The 14,273-nt window shown below is 36.5% G+C and overlaps 1 protein-coding gene and 1 long non-coding RNA gene across 2 annotated transcripts in view; one reads left to right on the forward strand and one right to left on the reverse strand.

Moving 5' to 3' along the window:
* The window catches only part of cntn3b (contactin 3b), a 77,267-nt gene that overhangs the window by 43,697 nt on the left and 19,297 nt on the right, over positions 1 to 14,273 (forward strand). Inside the window, exons 7-13 of the mRNA XM_055022934.1 lie at positions 64 to 166; positions 492 to 676; positions 1,721 to 1,857; positions 6,098 to 6,227; positions 7,197 to 7,347; positions 9,436 to 9,563; positions 11,953 to 12,128. Of these exons, the coding sequence (XP_054878909.1) occupies positions 64 to 166; positions 492 to 676; positions 1,721 to 1,857; positions 6,098 to 6,227; positions 7,197 to 7,347; positions 9,436 to 9,563; positions 11,953 to 12,128 (1,010 nt within the window). The remainder of the gene's footprint in view (positions 1 to 63; positions 167 to 491; positions 677 to 1,720; positions 1,858 to 6,097; positions 6,228 to 7,196; positions 7,348 to 9,435; positions 9,564 to 11,952; positions 12,129 to 14,273) is intronic.
* LOC129353588 (uncharacterized) lies at positions 2,909 to 4,292 on the reverse strand. Its single transcript, XR_008605034.1, has 3 exons — positions 4,077 to 4,292; positions 3,118 to 3,208; positions 2,909 to 3,005 (listed from the first exon to the last, which is right to left on the reverse strand). It is a non-coding gene; the product is annotated as an uncharacterized LOC129353588 (long non-coding RNA).

Raw genomic sequence — 14,273 nt, forward strand, 5'->3', positions numbered from 1 at the left:
CAATGTCTGCAGTTTGTCAGTGCTATAAGAAAGCTTGTTGTCTGTTGTGCTCTCTTTTTGCAGGTGTAATGGGTGAATATGAGCCTAAAATAGAAGTTCATTTTCCAGATTCAGTTCCAGCTGCAAAAGAATCCGTGGTCAAACTGGAATGTTTTGCTCTGGGAAAGTAAGTCCAGCTTTCTTTAGTGTTTTAAATGAACAGTAAATTGATATCCAACATGAATTACAGCTATTTAAGCCAACAATAGCATGAAGTCTTTAACTGATTTGCCACTATATGTATGAACAACTGCTAGCATAAAAATAAAATGAAGTATGCATCAATCAAAGTTATGTACAGAGGATAAAAAATCTGAGATGCAGACTTTGAAAAATAATAAATAAATCACAAAACCTTGGTCTTACTTTCCTTCTGCTTTGAATCACACTTTGATCACAGTGACATAGCTAAAAGCCTGGCAACTTTTGTTTCCTTTTTTCTTTTTTTGCAGCCCTGTCCCAGAAATAAGCTGGAGGAGAACAAGTGGTGTCCCTTTCCCCAGCAAAGTCAAAATGAAGAATTCAAATGCCATCCTTGAAATACCTAATTTTCAGCAGGAAGATGCAGGGATGTATGAGTGCATCGCAGAGAACCGGAGAGGCAAAAATGCTGCTCGAGGTCGGATTTCTTACCATGGTAAGATAGAAGTAAAAAAATCTATTCTTCTAAAGCAGTCCTTTTGTTTCTCTAACTGTGGCAATATATCGTTGAAAATGTCATATGCTTTGAAAGTGTGATTAGGCTGAATTTATTTAAATCAGAATACATTTGAATAAAAATGAAGTTAGTTTTTGAATGTAATTGGATTGAATTCCACTTTTTGCAGATGGACTGTAAGTTATTGAAGTGACCTCTGACTTTGTTTTTACTGCTAACATATCAAACATGTAAATCAACGCTGGGTGTAATGAAATAATGACACTTGTCTTCAAACACTTTTAAAGCAATTGAACCACCTTACCTGGCGCTTTGTAATTTTCTCAATGTAAATTCATTAAATTAAATAATTAATCAGTAAAACCTCTGGAATATCTCCATTGATTCTTATGAATCCAAAATCTTTCATTATATCTTCAGACCTGAAGGTAGATTTACACCCCTTTTAGTCAAATATCAAAAGTAAATTAATTTTAATTAATAATGTTATTTTAGAATATTTTATGTGTTTGAGTCTATAATTTGATAATTTTCTAAAATATCAGAATTCTCTAGTTTAATAAATTAATTCAGTTTAGACTTGACTAGTCTGTAGCTTATATTATAGTTTTTTATTCTTGTCAATTCTAAGGTGGTCCAATAGCTAAAGAAGCTAGAGCTGTTAGTGTGCTTTACAGGAAGTCAACACAACAGGGGGTCTTTCTTAGCTCAAAATAAAAGTCTCATTTTGAGAGACTTTTAGTTTCAGATAAGTGTGAAACTGAAAGCACACAACTTTATAACAAGGGCTCCGATCAATACTTGATACTTCACCTGTTAAAGTTGGATAAGACTTTGCAAAATGGATACCATATTGTTCTAAAATTGTGAGATCTGATGGATTTATATCTCGTTAAATCCTTGTTTTGATAACCATGCGCTAAAAGTGCTTCAATGCAGTATCACTCATTGCCAAGATGTGTCCAAGAGCCATGATAATTAAAACATGCTTGAGCAGGTAATCCTCTCATTTTTTTTTTCAAGCTAAACCTCAGTGGCTCCAGACAATAACAGACACGGCTCGGTCCATCGAGGAGAATCTCTTCTGGGAGTGTAAGGCCAATGGAAAGCCAAAACCGTCCTACAGCTGGCTGAAGAATGGCGAGCAAATGGTGACTGAGGTATGAGGTTTCGTTGCATTTTTGCTTCAGTTATAATGAGGAGACAATGCACAATTGCCAGCGTGAAAAAGATGAATAATAGTCAGCAATCTGTTCCTCCACATCTGCATAGAAGGTGCTTTGTTGAGTGTATCACCACACTGGAATGTTTGTTGTGTTTCTCACAATTTGCATATTTGCAGAATGATTTCATGACTTGATGGGATAACACACAGTGTATGTATAAATTAAATGATAAAATAGTTTTATTTTTTAATTTGGGTTGTCAGTTTTTACTGGGTTTATTTTTCTTTTACATTTTTACAGTTATGTTGAGCTTAATTGTCCTAGAGAATCACTGGGAATGAGAACCCAAGTTCATCATCATCCAATTGAAAGTTTAAGAAGCTAGGCTAACTTGTTCTTAGCAAAATATTCAAATATTTCAATCATTTTTACTTGTTAAAGTACAAACAAGTAAGTACAAGTTGTTGAATGTGAAAACAAAACATTTGTCACTGCATCTACCACAATGATTTATAGGCATTGCTGTCATTTTGGATTAGTAGGGCAAGCCGTTAGTTTCATGTTCACCTTAAAGCATTCAACATGCTAAATTAGCAACCGGGGGTGCAGAATATAAAGGGTGCTCTGAGTTTAGGTGATTATTGGGGTTTTGCTAAGATGCTAATAGTTAACTGTTCCATTCAGGGCCAGAGACTAGTAAAGGGGCAGGTGTTCAAAAAAAAAAAAAAAAAGGGCACATCAAATCACATTTCAGGACAGAATATGAACAAAGTCACACAGCTCTCAGAGTTTAATTAACAATGATAGATTACAAAATTGTGAGACATACAATCAAAGAACATCTGCTTGGGTTGCTGTACTTGCAGTGGAGATGAAGACGGTCCATTCAGAAAAGCAGAGCTGCATCAAACTTTAACGTGGAAATGCAGGAAAAAAACAAAAGCAAAAATGTAATTAATGCATGTCACTATGAGAAAAGACTACTCTAATTGTGTTTTAGTGTATTTTGTAAGTACTTATGTACATTTTCTTCAATCTTTCCTCTTTTTTTTCTTGTCAGTTTCTCTTTTCTTTTTTTCCTCATTGTCTCATCTTCTCTGTGTTGAGTGAAGTCTTATTTATTTCAGTCTCTTGCCTTTTAACTGTTTAAAAACAAATTTCAAACTTTTAAGCATTTTTTGCTGTTTTTGTTCTCTTTTGTTCATAGCAACAGTTTTCTGTTGGTCATGTCTTGAAGAATGTTAATAACTTCACTGTGAATGATTGGTACAGTTGACCCAGTTGGTAAATAATCCACTGCCTTTCTTTTTGTTTCTGATGTCTCTCTTTATGTGGCATCTTTGAACTGAAAAAAGCAAAACAAAGAATTATGATCAGAACACTATAATAAACCACACTACCAATTCTTTACCCTTGTGTTTAAACCAATGTTTTTCAGTCCATAGCATAACAATATTAATTTCAGAGAAAATGAGACCTCTCTATGGAGTTCAATTTGTTTCACAATTATTCAATTAAAATACTAACCTCAATTAAATAATATAAAATTGTGATCAAGACATTTTGAATTGTAACATTTTTTTGAACAAAAAAATGTTTAACTTAATTTAAAAAAAAAACTGAAATTACAATTTTTATCTCATGACTTAAAAAATTATTTGTAAAACAAACAAACTTATTTGTGCATGTCAGAAATTTTTGCTTGCTATTCAAAGTTTTGCTTGCGATTCTCACATGAGGTCTGGGGAGAGCCTAAAATCAAAACCAAAGATTTCTGATGTGTGCAAATAAAAGTTTATGTTTGCCCCTTCATTAATGACATGCTTTATTGGACAGAAACAGTTTGATTATTACATACATTATATCTATCATGGTAATTCAATGAATATCCTTGTTAGACTTTTATTTAAATTCTCCTTCAAGATACATTTACCTAACGCTACAATAAATGCAATATACATCATTCACCAAAAAAAATTAGAAAATCGGACATATATCCATTATGGAGATGATAGGTTTTGGACGGGCGATGTGCCCCTATTGCATAAGTAATACTGAAGAATGACTACTGTCATTAACAATACAGGGAAGCTATTTAGTTACCTTGCTTTGCTAGCAAAGTCATTAGCTAGCAGCTAGCTTATAGCACAACAACAGCCTAATGTCTGATGATAAAAATACTGGATCGATAGATAAGAACAGCTTTTTCTCACCTGTCTGTCTCCTCCCGCTCAGTTTATTCAGAGAAAGGCGGACTTAGAGACGTATATTCTCTAAGACGCCTGTCTTGTTATATTTCATTTCTGCTTAAACCGCGACTCCGTGCTGAAGGAGAAACGATACAACATTTAACGTTTTCCGTTATCTGACAGTAGCAAGCCGACTCCAGTGTTTTCACCAAAAATATTTTTTTTCAGTTCACCAAAAGCTGTTTTGTAATCTGGAACGTCTCTAGCTTGAGCTCCACAGTTAGCCGCCTTATCTCATCGCGCAAGAGGCAAGTGCGTCGTGCGTCACGGGCAAAAGGTCAAAGGTAACAATGTGACCAGAGGGCTTATTGTGTTGTTTTTCTTGCAAAGTAATAATAATAATAATAGTAATAATAATAATAATAGTAATAATTGTAGTACATGTGTAAGGGAAAAAAAACCCAAAAGGGCACTTGGGGCCATGGAGCAATAGGGGCAGGTGCTCAAGCCCCCAAAGCACCCCCCTCTGCACGCGCCTGGTTCCATTGGTTCAGTTGCAAACCTATGTGGATGTTGTATCCACGAGATTTGAGAGCTATTGTGCTCTCCAACTTGACATGTCAGTTTTTTGACATGTCAAGAAGTAGCAGAATGGTGTGTCTTGTAAATAATTGGCCATTTTTCCATCAATGTGTTTTTGATGATGGAAATTACAAAATTCAAAATAACGTCCTCAGTTTTGCAAAAAATAAAAATTAACTTAGTTTGAGGTGTTTTTTGGCATTCTTGAGTAAGAGTTGATGGACTAAAGGGAAGATGGAAACAGGTTTGCTGTTCTGATGTAGCAAACATTTATCCGATGCAGCCATTTAGAATCAATAGAATTGCATTTCTTTCTCTGCATCTCAAAACAGCATGTAGCACTGCTAATACTAATTGTTTTTTCTTCCCCAAAATACTAGTAAAGGCAAAATCAGGGGCACTTCAGAGTTTTCGTCAGTGTATTTTAAGCCTGGCGAGCAACCAAGCTTTTCTTGCTCCCCCTCCTGACTTCATTTAAAATAGTTTTTTATACACCAGTAACAATAAAGGCAGATTAAGTGAGTTTTATAGTTGACACATTGAATTGAGTGTGAGGGGATGCATACTCAATTGCCTGTTGGCTTTTGAAATTACTGTGCTTGCCCAAATGTTAAAACTTTTAAAAATTATTCACACAGAGGACTGCTCGAGTTCACCTACCACCGGGCTTAGCAGGTTTTCTGGAGGAAACCCTGCACATGTAGCAGTTTCAGAACCATGGCTCTAGTACATAGAGAAATAGATATTAGAATGGTAGTTGTCTTGATTGCACAAGAAATCACATCAACAACCTTATCCAACATGTCAGCCGCTTTAAAAGCATAATAGCTCTCCCTTTAGCTTGACAGAGCTCTTACTTAGCAGCTGGATAATGGAAGAAAAATGAAGGCAAATGCACAAACGCTGTCTTGGGAAGAGAAAATAACCCATTCAAACTAATTTCAAAGAGATGTAAATGTATAGAGCCTATACATATATGTTTATTTTGATCTTTCTAGTAAGCTTATAGCTAATTTAGGGTGGTATATCGACTGTCATATTGTGAGAGTACAATTAAAGAAGTCTTGCTCATGTCTCCCCCTGCAGCAGTCTGGATCTCGCACCAGCTTATTTGGTTAAAGTCACTCATTGGTTGGAAACGCCATCACAGCATTTCCAGTTGAATGTTTTACTCAAAATAAATGACATTTTAATAGATTGTGTGTGCTTTTGCCAGAAATTCGTAATTTCTGCATCTCATATTTGAATTTGCAGTTTTAGCAACTTGCATTCTCGCCTCTTCCACTCTGAATACCTGGAGACACCAGGATTCTGTTTTGTGATATTTTCCCTCCTCTGCTGTCCTTCTCTCTTCACGGATGCATGAATAATTGCCTGCTGTGCCTTTTGGACATAAGAAAGGCACAGCGTATCTCTAGTCTTTGCAAGAGATATGCAGAATTATTTCTCTTTTTGCTCCGCAGGCCCGGGTACAAATTGAAAACGGAGCCCTCTCCATAACCGCGTTAAACCTATCAGATTCCGGGATGTATCAGTGTGTGGCTGAAAACAAACATGGCAGTATTTATTCCAGTGCCCAGTTAATGGTGTTAGGTAAGATTGCTTCCCTTCTCCTGCTCTCGTTCTGCTTATCTTTCAGTGCATCTGATCATCTGCTTAGATAAGGAAAGCAGCCTCGCTGTATAATGTTCCTGAGAAACCAGTCTGCGCCCTCATTTGATGTCACCGTGGGGCTCTGCCTGGCCAAAGTATAAATCTGATAGAGTGTCTCATTTTACTTCCAGTCGTTTCGTCCATTGATTGGGGATAGTACGAAGGCAATGCCTCGTGGCATTGTGCATGCTGCCTCATGTAGACCCTGTATCGATTTATTTGCAAAGCTTTGATGACTGGCTCCATGAGAAATTCAATTCTCTCTCTTGGTAACGCGATGAACACTTGATGGTCCTAATGAGGGCCCGCTTCAATGTGATGATGAGAATAGGCTGTAGGACAAATTTATGATAAACAATATGATGTTTATCAGCAGCTGAAGAATTTACTGCACAGTTTTGTAATGAAGTTTCATTAAAAGCATAAATTTTGAAAATGTCATTTGCATTTAAAACCAGATATGTTCATATACATAACATGAAGACTTCAATATTTTCCCACACATGATGTGTTTGGATTGTTTCAGTATTGTGAATATTACTCCTGATGACTCATTAATTTATTGATCTGTATTTTGAAATAATCGTAAACTAATTTACAAATCAATTGGTTGTTGTCAGGAGTGAAGTCTAAAAAATATTTGCTGAAATAGCTATGTGGTCAAAAAAATAATTAAACCAAAACTTTACAAAAAAGATGGAAAAAAAAACCTTCTACAGAGCTGCAATTTAACCATTTGATTCATTTGCAAAGCTGGAAAATACTTTAGAACCAAATGCATTGAGGTTTGCAGCTGCAACATCACAAAATGTTTGAAAACTTCAACCGGCATGAGTGTTACACAAACACTCATGTTTTCTCCTATATTTTTCCCAGCCTCACGCCATCTTTCTGCTCCTTTACGTGCAGCTTCCGCTCCCAGTTTCTCCAGAAGTCCATTAAAGGCCTTGCTAAAAGCTCGCTCAGGCAGCGAAGTCACTCTGGAATGCAAGCCTCAGGCCTCGCCCCCAGCAATTAGCTTGTGGAAGAAGGGGAACGAGATTCTGCAGAGAACCGAAAGGTAGGATGAGAGTCCAAACACACATTTCCAGTGGCTCTCATTCACATTCACCGCAGGCTGGCTCACTTCAACGCCGTGTTTGGCATTTGTGCTCCTGCATAAAAGAGGAGACTAATGAGGGGAAAGAGAGTGGGGGAAAATTCACACAAATGGTAGTTAATATACTGTGTGCTCCTTCATATGGAAATTGCTGGATATGAGATATGAAGATGCCAGGTGCTAGTATCAACACTACACGTGTTAAATAAGTAGGTCAATAAAATTAGAAAGTTGTAAAAATAATTAGGACAATAAAACAAGAAAGCAGTAAAGAATGCAAAGTTGTTTTTTGTTTTTGGAAAGTGAAAGATATTTAAGCATGCACCTGCAATTATCTCCTTTATGAGTTGTTTAAAACTATTGGAATGCGATTGATGAAACTAACAAGACTGCAGAGATGAAAGCTTGCAGTCGATCAGGTGGTCTGGGGGGCGGGGGCCTCACAAGACTGGAAATCTCTGCATCAAGACTAGCAAGCAACATCAAACAGCAACTTTAGCTGCATGAAGCAGGTGCTTCGTTTATTTTTCCTCGCTCGTCTCTCTGTGCATTGTTGGACTATACAGGAGTTTACAGAAAGCAACAAAAAAGAGACAAATCACAGGATTGCAAAATCAGAGACGCATAGTCAGATCAATCCGTCCGCATACATTCAGATAACTAAGAGAAGAAAAGACAACTCTGGCTCGCTCAGGAGTTCCCAGAATGAAGAACAATGCAAGCGAAGAACCACAACCACACAGGAAGGCCAGGCCATGTCTGTAGCAGGAGATAATTGGCACACTGTAAAAAAAAAAAAAAAAAAATTTTTTTACAATTTACAGTAAAAAAAAAATTCTAAAATATCAACAGCATTATATTACTGTAGAAAGTACACACAATTGCTGTAATTCAAGAAACATAAATTTGATGCAATTTTTACAGTTTTAAAATGTAGAAAACACTGAAATTTATTGTTAGAATCTTAGAAACTGTAAAGTTTATAGAAAAATATCGTAATATTGCCAGCAGGTAATCTAACCAGCAGAGGCTAACGAATGGTGCTCCAATCTACTGTACAGCTGTTCTAACTCATTTCTGCTAATCCTCTCTGCTATAATTTCACTGACTTATTTTGTGATGTAGAAGTTGGGTAAAATGCGACATGACCGTTCAGACTAAAGGCGATTTTAAAACTTTTAAATTGGTTACACATCTAATTTGCTACCACAGATGGAAGTGGTTCAAATTCAAATTGGATTTTTGGGAGGTGAAAAGAGCAAAAATATCTACTGCTATCTGAAATTAGCCTTAGTCAAATCAAATAGATGCATACATTTTCAAGATTTGCATAAAATTCAAATTCATGGAGTGACTTCTGAAGACATCTGGTTGGTTTGGATTCTAGTTAGGGACATAGCAAAAGCAGTTTACACATATTTTTTTAAAACATTGTGAAAAAACCATGTGTTAGTTTCCATTAAACTTCACAATCATGCACTACTTTCTTTGTGCTGTTCCAGAGCTTAAAGTCCCAGTAAAAGTCCCAGTTGTGAAACTTTCAAAAGTTATGAACACTTTGTAGGTGAAAAGTAGAATTTTCTTTTATTTTGTGTGATCTGTGCATGTTTTCTTTTCCCTGATGTAGTTCTATGCTACTATGTCTAACTTTCAGATTTTGGTCTATACTGCTATATTTATGAACATGTTTTAATTTTCTATTGTGTCAGAATAATATTTATTCTGACACAGAAACACATTTATTTATTCATTATTATATTTAAGAATGCTCTTTGTGAAGTGTTTTTTTTTTTAACCTTATAATAGGTCCCAGAGTTCAGCTTGAAACCTACCTTTAAAAGTTTCATTTTCCTTGAAAAGCTTTGAAATACAATCTAGGCCATGTTGTGTAATCATTGCTTTATTCTGTTTTCTTTTTTCACAATTTTGACAGAAATGTAGTAAAAAAGACACCATGACAAATTAATATGCGTAATTCACTTAATACAAAGAAAATGTGAACTCTTAACCTTGTTTAACTTAGTAAAAAAACATTTCTTCCTCCCACAGGATCACTCTGCTGCCAAATGGAACTTTAAAAATTGCTAACGTAACCAAACGGGATGCAGCTAGCTACACGTGCATCGCCAAAAACCAGTTTGGAACAGCAAGTGCAACTGGGAAGCTCCTCATCACTGGTATGACCTTCTCTGTTAACTCCAGAGGAATTGGCATGTACTCACTTTCCAGTTAAAACAGTTTTTCAAAACATCAAAATGCTGTTAATGAAATCAATTAAATATGTTTAATTTTCCCCTGGTGGATTGCGTCAGACTGAAGACGCTGGCTTGTGTTAACTCAGTGGGTGTAAAGTCAAAAGTCACAGACATTTTGACGTTTACAAGACAAGCAGTGTGTGTTCACTCAAATTTAAAAGTTCAAGCAGCTCAGATCAAACTGGCATTGACTTAAAGGTCCCAATGTGTAATGACATTTGATAAGACATTTGCAGTGAGATAAGCCCCTCACTGCAATAAAATTCAATGTCTCAATAACTCAATAACAAATGGGAGATTTTATATATATATGTGGGTGTGTGTACACACATACATATACTGAAGGAGATAAATTAAAGGCAGAGTCTTTTGGTCACTGTGTGTTAGTTATTCTATTTTGAAAGGGCATAGTTCAGATAGATGTATTATTACCTCATTAGCTGGTCATCAGGTCCAACAGAAGATACTTTATGAGACTTTAATATGAGCCAGGTGTGCAGAATAGAAAGTCTAGAAAAAGATGTTTGGATAGGACAGGAATGCATTGTCCAGAGTTAATGAAGTCCAAGCCAAAATGTTTTCCCGGATAAGATGTAGTGTTGTGTGTGTTTTTTGATGTACTTAATTGCCGCAAGCTGGTTTTTGATCAATTGTTGACCAGCGTTTTGAAGTCCTCTTCACACTAACAAGGACATTTTGCAAAAAAGTTCAACTTTACATTTTAAAACACTTTCTTTAATATGTTTTCTGCTCAGTCTGTGTAGCTGACAGTACATTTAAAAAGAGAAAGGAATGTGAACAATTGAAAGAAAGTTATTCCAGGTCAGTGACATAAATTGAGGTTTGTTGCTGGTGAGGCACTGACTTAATCCTAATCAGATTTACAGTAAATGTTTTGTGTGAAAAATGGTGAGAGAATGAACTTTTGAAGCTGCTTTGTATCAAAGATCCTGTCTCATATAGAAAGTACACTTTGAAAAAAAAGAACGTTACAAAAATTTAAGCGATCACTATTTTACTTTACGGGTTCTGTTCACATGGGAACATTAGTGACAGTGCACTGCCTCCAATCTCTATTTTCTGTGAAAATAAACTGTGGTTTTTGTCTTAATATGACAAACAGTTATAAAATTAAATTTGCTGCCTCAGCCTCTCAGACCAGTTAATTTGGATTTCTATTGAAGGGAATAAATTACTTTTTAAAAATCTGACATTCTTTAGGAATGTTTTCACAGTGCTTCATATAGTGTTCTGAATGATGAACACATAAATTGCTCATTAGGACGCTTGTAAATGTTTGTTGTTGTTGCATTGATGTTGAATGTCAAATGAACAAATAGTAACAGCTGTGGCTTACTCTGCAGACACACCAGTAAAACCATCTTAATTGGATGGGGATATGTCATAAGGAGTTAAATTATTTGGTTTAATACCCTGGTGTTGACATATCGTTTAAATATATATATATATATATTTACTCCTCAGAAGTGCAGTGGAGAATCCTGAACTTTTCTAAAAACCACTCTTCCCTCATATCCTTAGCATATAAGGATATATACCCAACATTAGGTTCCCACTAATGATAATAAGCTGGTTATGTACATTTCCATTCTTGGAAAGGCTTATAAAGAGAAATCATCCATCATACTCCATAAAGGCCCAATTATTACTTTGTATAAAGTTATTATTGGAGAACAGCTTATTGGCAAATGATTGGATTTTTCGCAATTCTTGTAAAGTAAAGGTCCATTTGTTGGCAGGCAATGGCTGGAAAATGTCTTGATTTTCTTCTCTCTTTCCTGAGTTATATTGCATATATACAATGTTTTCAAGTGGTGTTTATTGCCTGATAAACACAGCTGATATTACACATTCCATATATAAGTTAAGTAGCAATAAACACTATCCTTGGTGTAGTTAAAGGTCATTATCTAAGAGCAGTGGCATAACATATTTATGTAGCCCTGCTGGCCTAACTGCCATTTGTAACCATCAAATTTATTCTCATTAGCTTCTCATTCTTTTCTTCCACTGACAGCTGAACTATTTAACGTCACAGGATTTAATTACTTTGACCTTTCCTCAAAGTACTCTGAGGTCTCCAATCTGCCACAGCTAGGAACTCACTCTGCTCTCTGCATATCTGTTGCTAGAAACAGTAAATACAAACTCCACCAGCGGCAAGAAATCACAACGTTTGTTTAGGCGAGTGTCTGCTGACTGTTTAACTGCGGCTAATTGGTTTTGTTGTGAATTGCGGTAAGATGGTGGTGGGGTATTTTCATGCATGCGCTATCATCTGTTTGGCCAGAGCCCACCAGAATCACTATGAGGCCCACTAACATGGAGATTATTGTTGGCGAGAGCATCGTGCTGCCCTGCCAGATCACTTCTGATCCAGCTCTGGACGTCTCCTTCTCATGGGCGTTCAACGGCCAGCTCATCGACTTCCAGAGAGATGGTGACCACTTTGAAAGAGTGGGTGGGGTAAGTCGTTCTCAAGGCGTTTGAACTTTGTTACTTTTCTGCCAGTTTGGGGTTTAATTGGGCGATGATATGCTCCACTGTGAGGATAAGGGCCTCTTAGACAGCAAATAATACCCAAGGAGGAAAAGTTATGCCAAGAAAAACTCTTTTCTAAAGCTTCTCAGTTGTCAGTGGTGACCTGCACATTAAGGACTGTTAGTTTTTGTTTAATATCAGTCATTTAAATCTGACAAAGCCTCAACAAATGAATGTTAGTGAGAGATTTTGTTGTCTGGTACCACCTGCAAATTTTCTAAATCTCCCACCTGTTAATAATCATTGTTGCTAATTCAAATTTTTGTTTTATAATAGGATCTAAAAATACACCTGCATAACAACAAACACTGAGAACTCCTCACTTACCTCTACTCCTATAAAATAAAAAATAAAAAACAGGTCGAACTTTTTGTTTATTTCAAGACATAGGACGAAATACTATTTATTTTCTATGAGTTTCATTCAAAACAAAAAGGAAAAAAAATGTGTCCAATGTAACGTTTTAACGTAAATAGTCAAAGGTTTCACCACAAAGGTGATGAAATGTTGAATATATTAGTTTTGTTTTGTGGTTTAAGCAACATTCAGTTTTTATGCTGCACTAATCTGGAACAAACTTACAGAAAACTGTAAAACACCTGAAACACTGAGCTCTTGTAAATCAAGACTGAAAACCATCCTGTTTAGAGCTGCCTTTGTTTCATAATAACTGGAACATCAATCAACCTAATTATTATGCATTTGCTTGATAAATGTAATTTGACACAATATTAAATTTAATTCTTGTGGAAATGTTTTTTGTTTTTTTTTCTTTTACGTTTGCTGATATTGAGAAAGTTTTGAGCACATTTGCAATGGAAACACAGCTACTGATACAGATAGCTAATGGCTAACTGAATTGTGGGTCTGCAGAAACATCTTTCAGACTGTCCAGACTGTCCAGACTCTGTAAATTTTATGTGATAGAGCAACACATAAAATTTGTTGGTGTATTTACCAGATGAAGTCATCATGAGGTCTATATCCATAATTCTTCCCTTCTTAAACTGCCATGTGAGCTTCCACATCTTTACACCTCTAAAAATACTGCAAAATGCTATTTTAATTACAAAGGGTCCTGATTAATAAAGTATGTCTACTTTTCCATCCTTTCAACTTGTAATTCCTGAACGTCAAGAGAGAACATTTTCTTATCATCTCCCTCTGCCATAATTGAATTTGCATACCTATTTATGAATCTTGAGCCCAGAAATAATTAAGTAATGAGCCGCCTTGCTTTTCACCAAGGGCAAGCCTGACACCAGTAAAGTGTTCATTTGAAATCCTTAGACCTTCAAAATAATGACTTTTCCATCAAATGTTTGTTCCCTTTGAAGAAGGGCAGAGTTAATTGTTCGGCGCTTGTCGTTATATAAATAATTACTCACTTGCTCGCTCTCATTTTGCTTTATGCATCGCAATATATCAATTAGCGCCAGTCATGTGCCAAAAGGTTGATATTATATTGGGAAGACCCGGCCGGTGTTGCGGAATGCCAAGCCGCAAGTCTTCATTAACGCAAGTAGCAATTACTGGTGACATTGAGCGGTGCAATGGCTTTTAATGAGATATAGTTTCACCCAGAATCTGTCCACAGAGATTACCAGGACACCGCTTAAAAGCTTCTGATGAATTAATTACCATAATTAAAAGAAAACCTGCCCTCATCACTTCCTTCCCCGCTAAGACAAGAGGCCTTGGAAGTCATTCCTAGCTCCCAGCTTGTCCAGGTGGCAGCTGACACCAGAGTCTGACTCGGTGCATAAAAGCTGTCGGATACAGGCAAAGGAGATGGAAAAAGATTGCTGAAGGAGAAAAAGGGAAGTAGAGGTAGAGTTTTCCTCCCATGGCCTGCATACATTTGGCTTTGCTCTCTTTGTCTGGAGTCCCTCAGAGAAACGGCGATCCACCTTCCTCCCTTTCACTGTCGTGGCAGAGTGGAGGTACAATGACTAAGCCACCAGGCTTGATGAAATCTGCTGCGACTGTGGAGAGTCTTACCTGGTTTGGCCCCAGGTGACTGGCTTCTAAAGCAGCGTACCTCTTTTTTTTCCCACAAGCTGACACGCT

The sequence above is a fragment of the Poeciliopsis prolifica genome, unplaced genomic scaffold (assembly GCF_027474105.1).
Source record: "Poeciliopsis prolifica strain line A6 unplaced genomic scaffold, Auburn_PproV2 SCAFFOLD093, whole genome shotgun sequence".
In the NCBI taxonomy this organism is placed as follows: Eukaryota; Metazoa; Chordata; class Actinopteri; order Cyprinodontiformes; family Poeciliidae; genus Poeciliopsis; species Poeciliopsis prolifica.